Below are 18,577 nucleotides of genomic sequence, written 5' to 3'. Positions count from 1 at the left end.
CACTTTCATTTGCAGGCTCTTTTTAAGAAGTCTGGACACGTGGTTACTAGTATAAGAAAAGGCAGTACGAAGACGTACCTAGTGTTGTGGCATGGGCTGTAAGCTTTACTGTGGGCAGGTTTTGTTTTAAATAAAGCAGATAAGGAGCTGCTTTATTGGTCTTGAAATTGCAGAGGAATTTCCCTGGGGGGCCCTTAAACACTCCCACTAGCTGCCTAGATTCTCCCCATATCATTTGCTGAGTTTATTTAGAAAAGAATATTTTTTTAAAAATTAAAAAATTTTATCTTTTAAATGTTTGTGCCTATACACAATGTTTTCTTCCAGATGTCCACATAGCTTGCTCATCTCTGTGAGGCCTTCCCTAGCCCCCTGAGCCACACACTTCCTACCACAATTTTCCTTTTTCTTTTTTTTTTGGCCGCGGTATGTGGCATGTGAGATTTTAGTTCCCAGACCGGGGGTAGAACGTGTGCCCCCTGCTGTGGAAGCACGGAGTCTTAACCACTGGAGTGCCAGGGAAGTCCCCCAGCCCCCTTTTCTAAAACTTAATTTTTCTCCATAGCACTTATTGCCATCTAATACATATTTTATATTTTCATAGTTTGGATACTTTTATCTAGACTTGGAGCTTTAAATATCATCAACATAAAATGTGTTTTATTTGTTTCTTTTTGAGGCTCATCTCCTTCCCCTCAACCACCACAATATAAGTTCTTTGACTTGGGGGGGGGGGTGGTGGTGGTGTGTGTGTGTGTGTGTGTGTGTGTGTGTGTGTGTGTGTTTCATTGCTGTTATCGAGCACCCAGAACAGTGCCTGGCATGTGGTAGGAGCTTAGTAAATATTTGTTGCCTTAATGAATGTGTCACTCCTGCTTGCATCTTACTTGTGGTTCTCCCAGTGTCTCATTTATGGCTTTTTTGCTTGGTCAGTATTTGTGCATGTATTTTCTATTTTCCAGAGGTGGTTGAAATCTCATCTGCTATGATCCCTTCCTAACCCCCATCTCTAAATCAGGGATCTCCAGATTTCTGACCATACAGTTTTTTGTATTCTAAAATTATTTTTCAGTGTGTACGCTAAATGTATGTATTTAGTTTACATATACACACTCAAATGCTCTTATTGATATGTATGTTAGAACAAAGTGGATTATCCTCTTAGAGACCCAATTTGGAATCCATTGCTTTATGTTAAGGATTTGTGCCATTTTTAAGTTCTTTACTTCATTTTTACGGACTCTCCAGAAGGAGAGGCTGTAAATGCATATACTTAATATATCATGTTGGACTGGAATCACTGTGAAAGACTCTTAGTAAAGAGGAGTTTTTGTATTCAGAGAAAACAAGGAAAATTCCCCCTTCGTTCAGCCCACTGCCTTCCTCAGAGGTAAGCACTGCATTTACAGACTGGTGTATGTCTGTAGTCTTGGCATTTTTTTTATATGTATGTACATGTCCATCCTTTCTGTATAGAGTAGAATTATCTGTATATTTATATGTACATATGTATGTCTGTATAAAGGAATTACACCACATGATTTTCTTTGTAACATGTTTTGTTCCATTTAATGTATCATAGAAGTATAATAACCTAGTGATTATGAATACGGGCTCAGGGAGAGAGACCGCTTGCGGCAAACCCGGCTCTGCCACTCACTAGCTGACCTTCACCTTTCTGTGCTCTGGTTTCCCAAGAATATGTGAACTTCCTCTGTTGATGGATATTGACGTTGGAATCTATGGAAGGATCTTTGCTTATTTTGCATTCTAAAGTTGGGCTGGGCCCAACTTTGAAGGGCCCAGGCTTTGAAGCCTCAAATGGCCTCTTTTTAGGCACTTTGTTTCTTTGTGACCCATCCCCTGTTAGAGCACTTTTCTACTTTGCTCACTGAAGTTGTGTTTGCTGCCCAGCTGATTTGCAGGTGGTGCTTGGCTGGGGATTTGCCACTCTTCCTAATATTGACTATACATGTCCTCTGTTAGCTAGTGCTCTTAAAAAAATTCCATGCAACTCTAAAGCCTTGTAAAATTTGAAAATTATTTTCTGTGTAAAGATTTTGAAGAGTTTAGGTTAATTTACAGATGTAATGGAGAAACGAATAAAGATTCTTGTATAAATTTCAGCACTTTTTCTCTGTTCTCTAACTGTGAATGACATCTATTTAACTGGGAAGTCAAAGGCTACAGTTCTTTATACAAATTCTTTTAGAGAGGCTGTGGGGAGTTGTGTTTACCGTCTTGCATCCTTATATTTTGCACAGCTTATTTGTTGGCTTGGTGAGTAAACCAAAGTAAAAACAACCTTTCTCAAACTAAAGCTGTGGAGAGACATCTGTGATCTTGGATTGGAAGACTTTAATATTGTTAAGATGGTGATACTCCCCAAATAGATCTTGAATTCAACTCAATCTTTGTTAAAATCTTTGCTGGCTTTTTTGTAGAAGTTGGCAAGCTGATTTTAAAATTCACATAGAAATGAAAAGGACTTGGAATAGCCATAACTATTGAAAAATAATAAAATTGGCAGACTTATATTTCCCAAGTTCAAAACTTACTACAGAGCTACAGTAATCAAGACTGGCACTGGCATAAGGGTATACATACAGACCAATGGAATCAAATTGAGAATCCAGAAATGAACCAGTATTCTTATGATCAATTTGAATTTCAGTAAGGATGCAAGGACAGTTCATTGGGGAAAGAGCAGTCTTTTCAAAAAATGTTGCTGGACACCTGGATATCCACCTGCAAAAGAATGAAGTTGGACCCTTACCTTACACCATATATAAAAATTAACTCAAAATGTAAGAACTAAAATTATAAAACTCTTAGGAAAAAATAGGTATAACTCTAAATGAGCTTGGATTAGGCAGTGGTTTCTTATGGCACCAGAATCACAAGAAACCAAAGAAAAAAATAGTTAACTTGCACTTCATCAAAGTTAAAAACTTTTGTATTTCAAAAGATACTATCAAGAAAAAGAGAAGACAACCCACAGAATGGGAGAAAATCACATATCTAATAATGATCTAGTATCAAACCAAGGCCAAGTCCTCATTTTCCCTATCTTTAAATTTCCACCATATCTTATATCAGTACAGTTGAATTCCATTATTACCACACATATATATATACATTTTTTTTAAGATTTTTTTGATGTGGACCATTTTTAAAGTCTTTATTGAATTTGTTACAATACTGCTTCTGTTTTATATTTTGGTTTTTTGGCCATGAGGCGTGTGGGATCTTAGCTCCCTGACCAGGGATCGAACCCACACCCCCTGCTTTGGAAGGTGAAATCTTAACCACTGGACAGCCAGGGAAGTCCCATCACCACATGTGTGTGTATATATATATATATATATTTTTTTTTTTTTTTTTTTTTTTGAGGTACGCGGGCCTCTCACTGTTGTGGGCCTCTCCCGTTGCAGAGCACAGGTTCCGGACGCACAGGCTCAGCAGCGATGGCTCACGGGCCCAGCCTCTCCGAGGCATGTGGGATCCTCCCGGACCGGGGCACGGACCCGTGTCCCCTGCATCGTCAGGCGGACTCTCAACCACTGCGCCACCAGAGAAGCCCACCACATATATTTTTAAAGAGATTTGTCTGTGATCATGGGTCCAATTACCCTCCCTATCCTCTCCCTAGAAAGGAAGTGTCAAGTACTGTCCTATTACTATTTTCAAGGGGAAATGAAACTCGATACTAGATAAAACAATTTAAAAATAATCTGAAGCTTGAAAATTATGGGTAATTGATGAAGGGGCAAAAGTACATTAAGTTCACATCATATTCAGGTATGAAGTATGTCATGCTGTTTTATTGCTTAGTTTATGCTTCAGATCTTCAGTGCTCCTCATATGAGGTAAATAATAGAAAATTCTTTGTGTGTCACATGTCTGCTTCCAGCCAATCAGAAGCCAGAATTATTTTGTGTGTAATAATAGGGTTTATTGTTTAGAGAGGAGCTATAAGTAAGACTCACAGGATACAGGGGCCTGCATATTAGGGCTTCTTAGTTGTGGCAAAGAGAACATTGGTCTGGTTTGTTTAGCATTTTCAGATTTACTTTGGAGCTCTGACTCTAGAAATGTACAGCTCTATCTTTTAATTTATAGGTTTTAAAATGTTACTTTTAATACTTCTTAAAGTAACAGCCTTAGTGATTGCTTTTATTTTTGATGAAAGTTTAATGGGCTGTGAAAGAAAAATTACCAAATACTAAGAAGGAAAGAGAATTTTATGAAAATGTCTTCAAGGTTTCCATCACCATCTTTACCAGTTTTCTTTTCACCTGGGCCAATTGACTTAGGTTCTGTAACAAGTTCCTCTTGTTCACTGAGTGAGCTAGACAATATTTCCCAACTTTTAAGGAAAATATCAACTGATATCAGTGAAATTAAAGGGATGAAAGCAGCAATTTTGACAGTGGAAGCAAATCTTCTTGATTTAAATGTTAGAGTGTCACAGAATGAAGCAAAAATTTCATCTTTGGAGGTTAAAATGAATGAATATTCAATGTTAATATCTGAATGCAGCAGACAGTTTGAATATCTTCAAGAGGTAGTAGATTTTGAATCACAGTCAGGAACTACTGATGTAAAAATAATTGGCTTCCTTAGAAACATTGAGAAAGGTAAATTCCTAGTATGTGATATCATCGTGTAGTAGTTTTCATCTGGAGGCAGCAAGGCACAGAGAACTTGAATTTTTCATGGACCTTTAATGACAAAATCAGACTCTTCTACATGATTTAACTTAGAAGCCTAGACTTTAGAATTCCGTCCATTTTAGTGGATCTCTCTAAAATGATGGTTTGAAAAGGTAGATGAGTATAGAGAGATGAAGCAAAACTTAAAATGTCAGAGAATGGTCCTCTTTCATGTGTCTGTCTTGTGAAATTACTTGGAAGTGTATAATTCTTCCATTGTTCACTGTTTATGCTAAAGAGACCTGTTGTTAGTATTTGAATTCCTGTAACCTAATTACACATCAGTTTCCCAAGCTGTCCTACAGGAATACAATTTGACCAAATGATATCTGTATTTCAGGTCAGCTCCTCAGGATTTACTGTGTTTTTAACCATGATAATTTTGAAAGGAATTAACTTTCTTTTTGCACACCACTAAAATGTAATATAATATAATATGTTTTAAAAGAAAATAGCTGATAAAACTTTGGTAGGTTTTAAAATTTTTACTGAAGTTGAATTTTAATGAAACATGATAGTTGGCAAACAGTTGCCAACTTACATGTCGGCACTGAGTGAGCAGACTGTCCTTGTGAAACTGACAGTAATAGATTTACTAAGAATTAGCATGCGTGCGTCTTACTGATATTTCAGTATTTGGAACCCTATCAATTACATTCCCTCGTACACCGTACTGTAACACTTCTGTTCTGAATCAGCAAGTGAGTACCTAGTATCTGCTGAGCACTGGGCTGGGGAGGTTTGGAGAAGTTATGATATTCTCCCATCACTCAAACTGAAGATAGAAAAATCAATTCTGTGTCTCTGTTTTATTTCATTTTGCAGTGTAACTATGAGGAAATTATGAATGTGTTTAAGAAATAATACATACTCTAGCTGAGCATCTTTTCTTACAGGAGATCCAAGTGATTGTTTACATGCTTTGCTGGTTTAGGACCTGGGCTGTAGAGCTCTGAGTGTCTACTTACTTGTTCATTATTCTTTTTGTATCCATCCAAGCCTGTAGTTTGTCTTTTGGGAACTCTGATCAGATAACTCTGGGGTGTTGTTTTGCACTTTTGTGGGTGGGGGATTGACTTATAATGGTGAGAGCCTAGGTGATTGAGAGAAACACTTCTCATGTTGATCTTGCAGTTGGCTGTTGCCTGTCTCCCAGGACGCAAGCTGAGGGTCCTTGCAGCACCTCCCCCTCGCTTTTGCACCCCCTTTTTCTTTAGCACCAGGCTTTATCTCCAATCCAAGGAAACCAGCTTCCAGACAGGGAGAACCATTGCCATTTTTGATTTAACCTGAGTACAGATTTTTGTCTTACAGACCTTTGGTCTATAAATATTATTAAATTGTATTGTTGAAGCTTTAAACTATTTTAAAGACTTTCAATTAAGAACCCAGAAAGATTATTTTGGTCTTAATTTCTGGGAAGCACACGTGCTGGTATTGTTTGTTTTTTAAGCTTAGTGAAGTTTTAAAATTTGTATTCTAGGAACTCAACAGAGGCAATTGTTATCCCGACTGCAAATTGACCCAGTAATGGCAGAAACTCTGCAGATCAGTCAAGGTTGGTAATAATCTTAAATTTTCTTTGTAATCTAGCATTTTTCAGTTGTTATTTCCATTCCTTACACCTCATTTAATGTATCTTGTATGTCTTAGATCCTGCCCTAAGATTCCATATTAAGATCTGTGAAAATATTTTAGGGCCAGGAGATAAGATCTGCATTTTCTTCATGCTATGTGGTGTTTGTATTTTTCACCTCATGCAGAAACTTTCTTCCTTTGATGCCATTTCACCCAGATCCCTGCAAACTGTTGGCTGCTCATGCCCCTGCTTTAGGGACCACTTGAGTCCCTACCCTACTCTCCATCCAAATTTTGCCATTGCCCTGAGCTGCTTTAGTGTCCTCTGGCATGTTCAACATTATCTCCTCACTTGTGCTTCACTTTAGAATCTCATGGCCAGGGCTATACCTAGAGCTTACCATTCTTAGAGCCACCGTAACTTGTTTACCTGTCTCCCTGACCCCCAGCACACAGACAGAAATACCATGGGCTACCTCAGGACTGGGGTGAGTGCCTTATTTATCTTTGTGTTCTCAGTGCCTGGCCCCTGCCAGATGCGTGTAAGTGCCTAATAACTGTCTGCTGAATAAATGAAAGGAGCCATTGGATCCCTGGAATCGTTAATTCAGATCCTGTTTTCTCCTGCATCTGTTTCCTGTAAACCTGCCCAGTGTTGGAAGCTGTGGTCCCTTGACCCCTCCCTGTTGGCTCCTGACTGAATTTTCTTCACCCGTGTTCAGGATTCCACAGTCAGCAACTATATTCCCTGACCCTTCCTGGCCTCTGTCTTAGAAAGGTGTGCTTACTGTCTCTAAGGGTTACCTTTTACCCAGATGCCAGATCCTACTCAGTTGACGAACATCCTGGTGTCGCCACACTTCTGTAGCTTTGGGCTCTACCCTCTTCTGGCTTCTCCCTTCTGTCTATAAAGGTGTTGAGGTTTTCTTCATCCTTGATGTTGCCCTCTCATCTCCCCACATTCCATCCTGCTTTCTACATAAGAGTGTTTTCAAAATGTTCGGCAACTAAGGTCTGTGTATGTTGTATTTGCGTCATCAACTCTTAAACTTTTTTTGTTTCCTTTATTTTTATCCATGATGCGTGTACAATTTGAAGCATCAAGCAGTTCTACAAGGCTTATGAGTTAGTATATCCTTTGCTTACCTCCTATCACGTTTTTTATTTCTGAGAGCCCTTTTGTTTCTGCATATTCCTTTAATTTATTTTTTAACCTACTGATTTTATTTCATGTATGCAATACTTTCTCTTATTTCTCTGAAGATATTAAAGGCAGTTTTGGACATTTTCCTCCCCTCCCTCCTTGGTCTTGTTTTCTCCAGGTTGTTTGCTTTGATCACTGTATTTCATGACAGGTTCTCAGATGTCTGAGGATCCTTGGTTGACTTACATTTAAGAGTGGGGCACTTAAAAAGCTGGTTGGTGTTTTGGGTTCATTAATTGGGGGATGAGGTAGGGGGTTTTGACTTTTGAATGTAGATCCTGCAGTGGAGAGTGATTTGTCTTGCCTGTTTACTTTGGGGACACCATGATGTCTGTGTCTTTGGGTCTTTTCTATCAGGTTGGTAAGCTTCTCCAAAGAAAGATCTTTCAAGAAATGGAATGGCTGTCAGGGTTCTGGGAGCTAAGTGGGGACAGGGGGCTGAGGGACGCACCTCAACATTAACTACTATGTAATGTTTACTTAACCCACACGTTTTCAGAATCGTACTTCTTTCAACATGGCTGGCATTCATTGGTCCAGAAACCCTCTCTGTTTTTACCTTTTCAGGAGTCTAAAGCTCCACTTTTCTCTAAGAGAGAAGTGGTCAAAGGTTACCAGGAAATCTAACTGATTTTTAAAACTAATAGTATATACCTTTAGTTAATTTTGTTGTGGCACCTTTCTGTCAGAGACCATGATGCTTCATCATAAGCTTACCTAGCAATGATCGATGGGAAAGCACATCTCCAATTATTCCAAGTATCTTTAATATAAAGGTTAGGGGAATAGGTGTGGTAAGGATCAGAAAAGAAGAAAACAGATAAATAAAAGAGAAATGGACACTTGAACCCACTTCTGTTGTACCCTGTTTTCTCCCAACCCCTTCCCAGGGTCCCCTGTGCTGCCACTTTCTTAGCCTTTGAAGAATCTTGGGATCCACATTAGATTGCTTTATTATTGGCTTACGATTCTGCTTTTCGAGATCTACTAAGTTAGTTTTCTACTTTCAAAATATGGTTATCTCTTCTTTTACAATTATTTTCTCTGTGAGTTTTTAAAAAAATTAACCCTTTAATTGACATTTTATTAGAGTTTCAGGAGGAAACAATGCGTGGGTTCAGCCTGTGGTCTTTACCCAGAAGATGTCACTAACTCTCCCATCTGTCTGCCCTACTTGACCCAGGCTGCTCTCGTGAGTCTTGCAGAGGTGACCAGTGGCTCGTGTGGAGTGTATAGCTCTGTTTTCTGTGCACAGTTCTCTAAACTCTGTGGTGTGTGGCACTTGAGTTCCAATGTTTTCTTCCATCTTTGATCCTTTGGCTTCCAGGACTTCACTCTCTCTCTGTTTTTCTACTAATTCCTTTTCATTCTCCTTCAACTCCCCTTCTCCGCTACTGCCCCTTAAAATGTTAACTTTATCCTTTGTCGTGCCCTCAGCATTATTTCCATCTCTACTGTATTCTCCCAAGATGCAGACTAGTAGAACTGCTGTGCCTCAGAAAGAACAGGGCGGTGAGAAGGGGCAGCAGCCCGTGGACTGAACTGCGGCCCTCCTGTTGCTATAGCTCTGAGAGCTCAGTAAACCATCTGAGAGCTTGGAATTGCAAAGTGGTCGTCTGTAACATGGACGAAAACCTGCTTCCCAGGCTCCCTGTGAGGATTCAGTGAGAAGACGGCAGCGCCAACTATGTGCAGTTTATCAAATGTCCTCATTTCACCTTCAGCTTCGACTCCGCTTCTCTTACTTCTCTCCCCCTCCTGATAGTCTCGAATCTGAATTTTCAACTTCTTTCTAAACACCTGAGTGTCCCACAAAATCCTCAAACTAAAGAAATCTAAAATTGAAATTTATCTTTGCTCTCTTTTAAAACTGTTCTTTCTCCTGTCCTGCTTCAAGGACAAGCCTCTCTTCCTACACTTGTCTTACTGTTTCTCCTGCCCTTGCAGGGGAAAGCAGGTTTGCCTCCTTCCTGGGACGGTAGTTGAAAATGCATCTGCTGTGAAGTCTAGTGCCAATTCGAGTGTGGAATGTGTCTCCTCTTCCTCTGATGTGTGTGAGGAGAGGACAAAGGGTGAGAATCTGGTATTTCGGAGTCTCTCCGTCTCTCTTGGGAAGAAGCCTCATAGCTGAGATCTGGGACTCCAGTCCATTCCTGCCACTGTGTTTTTCCAAAAACCAACTTGCTCATGTCACTTCCCTACTTAGAAAACTCTCTGGATTACTTACTTCTTCTAGACCAGATTCCAAACTCATTGGCACATACAAGATCCTTTACGCCTCAGCCTTCTTGCCACTTACCTACTCAGCCCTCCGCATACCCCTCCAGTCACACCACGTTTCTCACCGTGTCCCTAGGAGAGCCCCTGCCTTTCTCCAGTGACTCTGCCTGAAATGCTCTATTCTCCAGTTCTCTCTCCCTCTTAGTTTATTCCTGATCATTCCTTTAATACCTGCTTCAAATGTTCATCCTCTGTAAGCTTTTTTTTTTTTCTCTGTAAACTTTTCCTTGATTTCCCAGCCGGAGTAGGTTACTTTGTATTCTCCCAACACTTTGTTCATACCTCTTTTGGATCACCTTTTGGGGCATGCTGTTCTGAAATTATGTATACATCTATTTTTCTATTTTTTCTTTGTGTACCTAGCACAGTGCTCTCACATGTTCAGTTTGTTCAGTGAATGAACGTGAATAAATATCCTGTGAATTTTGGTTTCTGTTATTTCCCTGGTAATTTTAAGAGAATTGTGACTTACTAACTTCATTCTGTTGATTGCCTATTGATAGGTCAACCAACTGCATCCTGGGCTCCAGGGCTTGGTGTATTGTATAAAGTAGTTTAGCTTAAAAATCATATCGTAGATGATGTGATCTGTGGCTGCTTACATTAAAGGTCAGTTTTCCTTGCTGTATTTTTAACAATGTCAGTTCATCTTAGAATTCCCTTTCAAAGTAGTCCATCTACAACCAGGCAGAAATTATGCCAGTTGTATTCTTTTCATCAGGGTATGTTCTGCTCTGTAAGTGTGCAAAATGAACAAAACAGATTTTAGAAAGATTGTTTTTTTTAAAACAGCCTTGGTATCATTCTAGGGTGCATTAAGAGTCTCTATTCTTTATGTTTTTAGAAAATATTGTTGTACTTAAGTAAGTTTTATTGTTAATAATATCCCATTAGATGCCTCATGGAAGAACCTTTCTATACTGTAGGCAGGAAGTGTTCATTAGAATGCCTTGATAATATGCTGTATGAGGAAAGGAAAACTTGACTTCTTTGAAAAGATGTTTGGCATAGAATTGCAGCCTTATTCCTGAGTAGAACCATTGTAATTTTCCTTTGAAAATAATTACAAATATATAAAAGATTGACATTCTTCTCACGTGTGTGATGTTGGGAATGCAAGGTATATTCAAAAGTAAACATTTGTGGCCAATTTTTTTGGCTCAGATTACTATGACATGGAATCCATGGTCCATGCAGACACAAGATCATTTATTCTGAAGAAGCCAAAGCTGTCTGAGGAAATAGTAGTGGCACCAAACCAAGAGTCGGGGATGAAGACTGCAGATACCCTTCGGGTACTTTCAGGACACCTTATGCAGACACGGTAGATGGTTTCTTTTTCTTGTGTAGCTAATTTGTGTTGATTAGAAGTGGAGGTTAACCTTTAGTTCCCAGCTTCCCCCCTCCCCATCCTAGCCCCCAGTGTAGAGTGCTTTATTGATTCTGTAGTTAGGCCATGTATCATAAGGCACATCCAGTTTTCAAAAACTCCAGTTCATCTTTCTTATTCAGAAATCCATTATCCTGCAAATAAGTCAGTATATGATTTAGCTCTTTTCTTAAGAGATCCTTAAGAATCTTAAGAGGGGCTTCCCTGGTGTCGCAGTGGTTGGGAATCCGCCTGCCAATGCAGGGAACGTGGGTTCATGCCCCGGACCGGGAAGATCCCACATGCCGCGGAGCCTGTGCGTCTGGAGCCTGTGCTCCTCAGCGGGAGATACTGCGACGGTGAGAGGCCCGCACAAAAAAAAAAAAAAAAGAATCTGAAGAGATTCTTTTCTTTATGCACATTCAGGAAATGAAATTTAAAAAGCCAGGTGATCAAAATCAGGAAGTCTAACCAGAGAGTTAGCAGATTGGGTTGGGGTGATTATTTCCTTAGATAATGGACTGAATGTTCTGTAAAGAAACAAACATAGAGTTAATAAAATCAGTGTAAATATAGAACTGCTGGCTCTGTGTTCTGAGCATAGATGCTGGTTTCTCCGTTTATTTCCATTTGACCCTATGAAGGTCAAACGGATGCCAGGGGTCAGGGTTGAGGGGAGATTGCCCTGAGAGCAGCCTGAAGGGTCGGTGGTGTTGATGCTGCAGTGATTGGCCGTAGTCATTGTGTGTTAGCAGGAATCCACTGATGCTGTACCTGTAAGTCCTACCAAGTCTTTTTTGTTAATGAAGAAACCGCAAACCAAGGAAGGGACTGATAATTCTGTTGAAGAGCACTCTAGGAGGCTTGGCTTTTTGTGCGTGTTTCCCTAATTCTATGGTATTTTCTATCTGTCTGGCAGAGATCTTGTACAACCAGATAAACCTGCAAGTCCCAAGTTTATAGTGACGCTGGATGGTGTCCCCAGCCCCCCAGGATACATGTCAGATCAAGAGGAGGACATGAGCTTTGAAGGAATGAGACCCGCACACCACACTGCAGCCTCACACGAGGGACTCGCGGGTCTCCTCCACCCACAGCAGTTGCACTTGCTGAGCAGGCAGCTTGAGGACCCAGATGGTAGCTTTACAAACGGTGTGTTGGGAGCTCAGACTTTCCCTTCTCAGGGTGCTGTCATTGTGAAGGATGTCTTTGACATGTTTCTCAACCTTGAATGAATATTGGTTGTAGGCCTTGCTTTTATTTATAATTCAGTAGTGGCCTTTTTCCTTCTCTCAGACAAAATGACCAGTTAAATTTGAGACTGTTTGTCCCTTATGTGTTCCATAAGTGGGCTGTTATTCCAGTGCTAAAATGGAGTTCAGCCATGGAAGCCAAAAAATACCTCTTCAATATACTTGTTAAAGGATGAACCATCGTTCTTGGTGCCTTGTTTACCTTTTTTTCCCATTTAGAAACTATACTTGTTACTTTCCACTTGAACCAGCAGTAGTCTCTCGTAATTAGCTTGACAGAAAAGTCAATTTGGATTTCGATGCTATTTCTACCTCAGTGAAATTCCCTTGAAAGGAGTTTCTCACTAATCTGTCAAAATACTTCTTGGAAGTTTAGAAAAGACCTTATGTTTAAATTAATTGATATAGAGGCATAGTAGTTACTGGAAATCAGGTGAACTCAGTTCAGATAGCAGCATGCTTTTAGGCATTTCTTATCAGTGCTTCTCTCACTGGACACCAGTGGCAGGTGCAGTGCCACTGAGCATTTTCATTCATGCTAGAGAATGATAATCATGCTCCTCATAGCTTGTAAAAATTTTAGGGACACCTTCATTGGCAGGGGAGACAGTTACTGAATCTTAAATATGAAGAGTATCAAAGAAAAAACAATAATGGGTTTTGATATTTTTGCAAAGTAATCCTCTTTTGGTAGAGATACGAAAATGTACCAAATACCTTTTTCAGTCGCTAAAAATAGCCTTCAGGGGGAGATCATGACTGAGCAAAGGAGATGGTGCTGTTATCTTTAACTGAGGGCTTTTTCTGCTGTGAGTCAGTAGTGTAGTGTCATGGTTTTGATTGGTGGAGGGAGTTGAAATATTTGACCTTTCTTTGAAAGGAAGAAAAGTTGTACATGTTAACCAAGGTGGTAAGAACTATAGTAATCAGGCAGTCCAGATTTCTTGATCCTGTATATATTTGTCTAAAATAAGAGAAGATTCTGGTGTTTTTAGTACTTTGGTTTTCAGTTTGGTAGTTTAATTTTTGGTGTGTTAGGGTCTAATTTTGTTTAAATGTAGATGTCCACGTTAGGCTTTATTGGTATACGTGTCATAGCAGTGACAATCTAAATAACATGTTAGTAGAAATTCTTGCCTGGGTTACACAAGTGCTGTGGCCGTTATGGAGACAACTGTGATGAGTGGTGAGCCTTCTTTACCATTGCTTTGATCTGGGACTCTCAATTTTTCATGGCTGCTCAAAGATGAAGCTTTGTAATGGTAGTTAGGACATAAGTGAGGCTGGAAAAACTCCACAAAGAGGCTCTGGTCTCTCTTGCTCTCCACCTCCAAGTAGGGAGGTTGAAACTTGGTAATTGCTTTTGGTGGCTTCTGTTGAGTGTTTCAAGGAGGCCCCCAACAGCAGCATGTGTTTCAAGCCGCTCCCACTGGCCTTCTATGGCAGCACAGATTTTATAGCTTGCAATAAAAAGTGAATTTGCCTCTTAAAACTTAAATAGGAAGAGTTTTAATAGCTTATGAAGTAAATGTTAGGGAAAACCAGCATTGTGACCTTTGTGTATATATGATGTAATTTTTTCATCAGAAAGATAGTTTCCTTGTAAAGTGTTTAACTTCTTTAATATTGCTCATGAGATCTAGCAACTTTACTCCATTTTCCAGCCAACCTGCTCTTGGGTATTCTCTTAACTTCTTTCACATGGTCTGCATTCTCATGTATATGGGTTTAAAGTATGTTCTTTAGGAGGGGATGGTAAAACATATTTTCTCTGCAGGAGTTACACACAAAAAAATTTAAAAGTGGAGAAAACTCCTCCTTCCACACTATCATATTGGATACTTTTATATCCTGGAGCTAAATAATAAATTTTACTGTTTTTAAAGTAGCATGGAAAATTCGTCAGGCACAGTCCTGATAGCTGTCTGATTATGCTCCTAGCTGGGCTTCAGGACGGGATTTGTGTGCCTTGTTCTCCTTCATGAAGACCGAGGTTGGGTCACTACAACAATGAGTACTCCTGATACTGGCTGTTGCGTTGTTTGGTTTTGATTGGTTGCCTGTTTTACATTCTTCTTTCCATTAAATCATGAAACTCTTAAGGAAGACATTATTTTCTCTTGGTATAGATGAGGAAACAGTTGTTCAGAGATGTTGGATAACACATGCCCAAAGTGTCTAGTTCAGCCAGTAAGTGACAGAGCCAAATTGCAGCTGCAGGAGGACTAGGTGATGTGCTTGAAGTGCTGTTTGCTCTGATGAACATGAATACGAACCATAATATGTAACACCCTTGATTCTTTGTTTTTTTGGCTAGGGTGTCTTGGGCCAGAAGCTGGCAGCTTATGGCCTTCAGGTGTAATTTTATTTGGTTTATTCTGTGTTTTAAGTTTCAATTAGTTGCTAGCATTTAAAATTTAGATCTCATAGGGGAATTTCTTGGCAGTCCAGTGGTTAGGAGTCTGCACTTCCACTGTAGGGGGCATGGGTTCGATCCCTGGTTGGGGAGCTAAGATACTGAATGCCGCACAGCCTGGCCAAAAAATAAAATAAAATTTAGATATCATATAAAAAGGTCTTTGGCTTCCTGAATTGGGAGGCAGTCTGGCAACACTAGTTCCATTTTCCCACGTCATAGTAGTTGACATTGTATCTGGGACATGGCCTCCTGAGTGGAGCGGCAGTGAGCGCCATGGGTGGTCACACACAGCTCTTTGGGCTGCTCTTCCGAACCTCTGTTTCCTCCAAGAGGCTTTCTGCCATTTGATCACCTTACACCCAGCCAGCCTCACTCTGTTAGGTGATCTGCCAGGTCCCTGTAGGTTATGACATTTGTGACTCATTTTAAGCAAAAATCTTTTCTTCCCTTTATACATTGATGTGAAGTTATCACCTGGACTTAGAAAACTGCACATACCTCAGCGAGTGGGAATACTTGTATTGAGACACTTATCATCTTAACCTGAATATGAGAATTAGTTCACATTTTTTATCACCTGGTGTGCTCAGTTCTCATTTCATTTTATTGGCTCCCTATTTGACATTCTTTCCTGTTTTATACTTAATTCAGCTGAGATAATTTTGAGAGAATTTTTCGGTGAGAACTTGGCTCTAGTTGCAGCATCACTGTCCACTTTACTCTTCACAGTGAAAACCGTAGTCTACTTCCTAGTAATCTTTTATAGGATTCTAGTATCCGTGTTAATCAAATTAATTGGACTCATTTATTTTGTGTAACTTATACACGTAGAAGAACATAAGATTGTAAGACTGGGTTTTGAGGGAAATTTATTAAAGGTGCCATGTCCCTGAATTGATCAGAATTAATGAGATCCTTTTAATTTGTTTACCTTTGTAGCTGAGATGAGTGAACTGAGTGTGGCACAGAAACCAGAAAAGCTTTTGGAGCGCTGCAAGTACTGGCCTGCCTGTAAAAATGGGGATGAGTGTGCTTACCATCATCCTGTGTCGCCTTGCAAGTGAGTAGCAGCGCACTAATTCTGTTTTCAGGTTAATTCTAGATACAGCTGACTTTTGTTTGTTCTTTTCTGTGGACAAGTTTGAGTTCTACAACTAAATGCAGCAGTGATACTTACTCCGGCGCTCGCAGGACAGCATTCGCTTGTGTCTGTGTGTATTTGGTGGCGGAGGTAGGAGGAGGCTTCTTTGGGCCTCATACCTTGAGATACTGAAATTCCTGGGTTTCCTTGAGGATTCTGTACACTTAAGGAGATGGGTATATGGTAACCGCCCCAGTTTGCATTGTGTTCACACACAGATTTTAAGACTTTGGGGAAAAAATTAGTTAATAGGTAATGAGAAAATATTCTGGACTTCAGTATAATTTTTGCTTGCTAGCTGGCTGGTTCTGTGGAGTGAGCTTTGAGAGATGAATTTTTTTTTTTTTTTTGGTCCTGTAGGTGGAATCTCATCATGTTTTAACTTTAAGGAAATTTTGATGTGAGAATTTTATGGATGTGCATATAGAGGGAGACCATAGGATGTCTCATTTTTTTTTTTCCTCATAGTATGGTGCCTTGCATATATGTTGTGCTCACATAAATTGAGTTTACTCCATACAGTGTTACATAGACCTTAATTAGAGAGTAAGTGGTGTTTCTTATGATCACAAAAAACCCTTCTACCTTTCATGGTGGCTTGGCTTGAGTTGAATTACCAATTACCCCAGGCTTTGGAATAGACAGTTGTGTCCTGTTTTGATATCTGGCATCATTTAGAAATGGAGTTTCCTTTTTTTTCTGTTACTTCTGTGTTTCTCAAAACAAGTAGTGATGAAATTAGGAGTATAATGGACTCTCTCTACGAAAAACTAGTAATGCATTGAGGAGATTAAATGTGAGAAATATGTCTTTTTGTTTTATAGAGCCTTCCCCAATTGTAAATTCGCTGAAAAATGTTTGTTTGTTCATCCAAATTGTAAATATGATGCAAAATGTACTAAACCAGAGTGTCCCTTCACTCATATGAGTAGAAGAATTCCAGTACTGCCTCCAAAACCAGGTTGGTGACTTTGTGCCCTACTACATTTGGGTGAAAAATGACATTTTGTGACTATAAACTGAATTAAAAAGAAAAACAAGGAATAGTTTCAGAAATCATTGTGCCATAATCAGTTATTCTAACTAATCTTTAAAGAACAAGTGTACCCATCCTATAGTATTCTAAAGTTTTTTTGTTTTTTTTGGTTTTTTTTTTTGTGGTACGCGGGCCTCTCACTGCTGTGGCCTCTCCCGTTGCGGAGCACAGGCTCCGGACGCGCAGGCTCAGCGGCCATGGTTCATGGGCCCAGCCACTCTGCGGCATGTGGGATCTTCCCGGACTGGGGCACGAACCTGTGTCCCCTGCATCGGCAGGCAGACTCCCAACCACTGTGCCACCAGGGAAACCCTGAAGTATTTTATTTTAACTAATGAATATATAAATCTTGTGTTTTAACTTAAAAGTGGGTCCCATAAAAATATCAGCAGACTGCATTAAAAATTATTTTGCCAATAAATTTCACCTTTGTCCTTATTTTTGTCAGCAGTTACAACACCAGCACCACCTTCTAGTAGTCAGCTCTGCCGTTACTTCCCTGCTTGTAAGAAAATGGAATGTCCCTTCTATCATCCAAAAGTAAGAACTTTAATTTTCCCAAAAATGAATTTAGTGGTAACTTCTCAATTCTGAGCTTGTAAGGTCACTAGCAAACTATACTGTCTTCCTTCCCCCAGCCCCCAACGTTTAACATTTTTGTTAGAGTTCATGTTATGGTTTTTAAGATCTTTAAGTTATTCCTTAGTTGTCCCTGAGCCCGCGTCTGGCCCATTAGGCCAAGCTGTCTGAACCGATTTAATGTCAGTAGCCTAATCTCTTAGGAGAATGAAGCTCACTTTCGCCGGTCACTTTCCATTCTTCTTTGCCCCTGTGTGTGTTCCCCCTCCCGCAGCCCCCATGCCAGAACTGAGATGATGAAATCCAGTAGTATTTAATGATACCATCCATACTTCTACCATGGTTTTAATTGTCTGGGTACTAAAGATTGGTTGATGTGTCTCCAGCTGTTTAGTTGCTCAGCATGAATCATCTTCTCTTTGGAATAGCAGTCTGGAAACCGTACGAAAGGCCTTTACTTCCCCAACTGCAGTTGGGCACAGATGGGGGTAAAATATAAGGGATGTTGAGCAGTATGTGCAAGGTGGTTAGTACATTGATGAGAGGCAGTTTGTATTACATACTAAAGTCCCTTTTGAAACTTAACTTGCTGTTATTCTTTCATTAGGATTTTGTGTCTTGGTGGGGGTCCATTTTTCAGGGCTTCAGTGGTGTATTAAAGCGGAAGTTGCAGATCATCTCTGCTGCCCCATTAACCTTATGGTGGGCTGGTTACTGTCATCTCAGATTGCTGTGTTTTTTGTATTAGCTTTGCAGATGCTGAAACTATTCTCTCTCCTTAGCACTGCAGATTTAACACTCAGTGTACAAGACCTGACTGCACATTTTATCATCCCACCATTACTGTACCACCACGACATGCCTTGAAATGGATTCGACCTCAAACCAGGTAAAGGTTAACATCAGTTTTTCTAATGTCACTTCAAATGCTTTTCTAGTATCTAGTTTCTTAAATTTATAAGCATACAAATTTGGGGGAAACTTAATCACTTTGGTTTTTCTC

The 18,577-nt window shown here is 39.9% G+C and overlaps 1 protein-coding gene across 11 annotated transcripts in view; it reads left to right on the top strand.

The window, feature by feature from the left end:
* ZC3H14 (zinc finger CCCH-type containing 14) overlaps nucleotides 1–18,577 on the top strand; it is a gene marked incomplete at its 3' end in the record, with an annotated part of 39,104 nt that overhangs the window by 19,513 nt on the left and 1,014 nt on the right. For 5 of the 11 annotated variants that reach the window (XM_079914640.1, XM_079914634.1, XM_079914641.1 and 2 more), the window contains 7 exons: nucleotides 6,199–6,273; nucleotides 10,942–11,101; nucleotides 12,066–12,298; nucleotides 15,758–15,878; nucleotides 16,784–16,920; nucleotides 17,444–17,535; nucleotides 18,357–18,463. In XM_079914640.1, coding sequence (XP_079770766.1) covers nucleotides 6,199–6,273; nucleotides 10,942–11,101; nucleotides 12,066–12,298; nucleotides 15,758–15,878; nucleotides 16,784–16,920; nucleotides 17,444–17,535; nucleotides 18,357–18,463 — 925 coding nt within the window. Of the gene's footprint in view, nucleotides 1–6,198; nucleotides 6,274–10,941; nucleotides 11,102–12,065; nucleotides 12,299–15,757; nucleotides 15,879–16,783; nucleotides 16,921–17,443; nucleotides 17,536–18,300; nucleotides 18,464–18,577 lie in introns of those variants that run through there. The other 6 variants (XM_079914636.1, XM_079914635.1, XM_079914639.1 and 3 more) reach the window with 6 other exon arrangements.

This window comes from Stenella coeruleoalba (genome assembly GCF_951394435.1).
Source record: "Stenella coeruleoalba genome assembly, chromosome: 2".
NCBI lineage: Eukaryota > Metazoa > Chordata > Mammalia > Artiodactyla > Delphinidae > Stenella > Stenella coeruleoalba.
The sequence above is the reverse complement of the archived record's forward strand: the minus strand, read 5'-3'. Positions and strand labels throughout refer to the sequence as shown.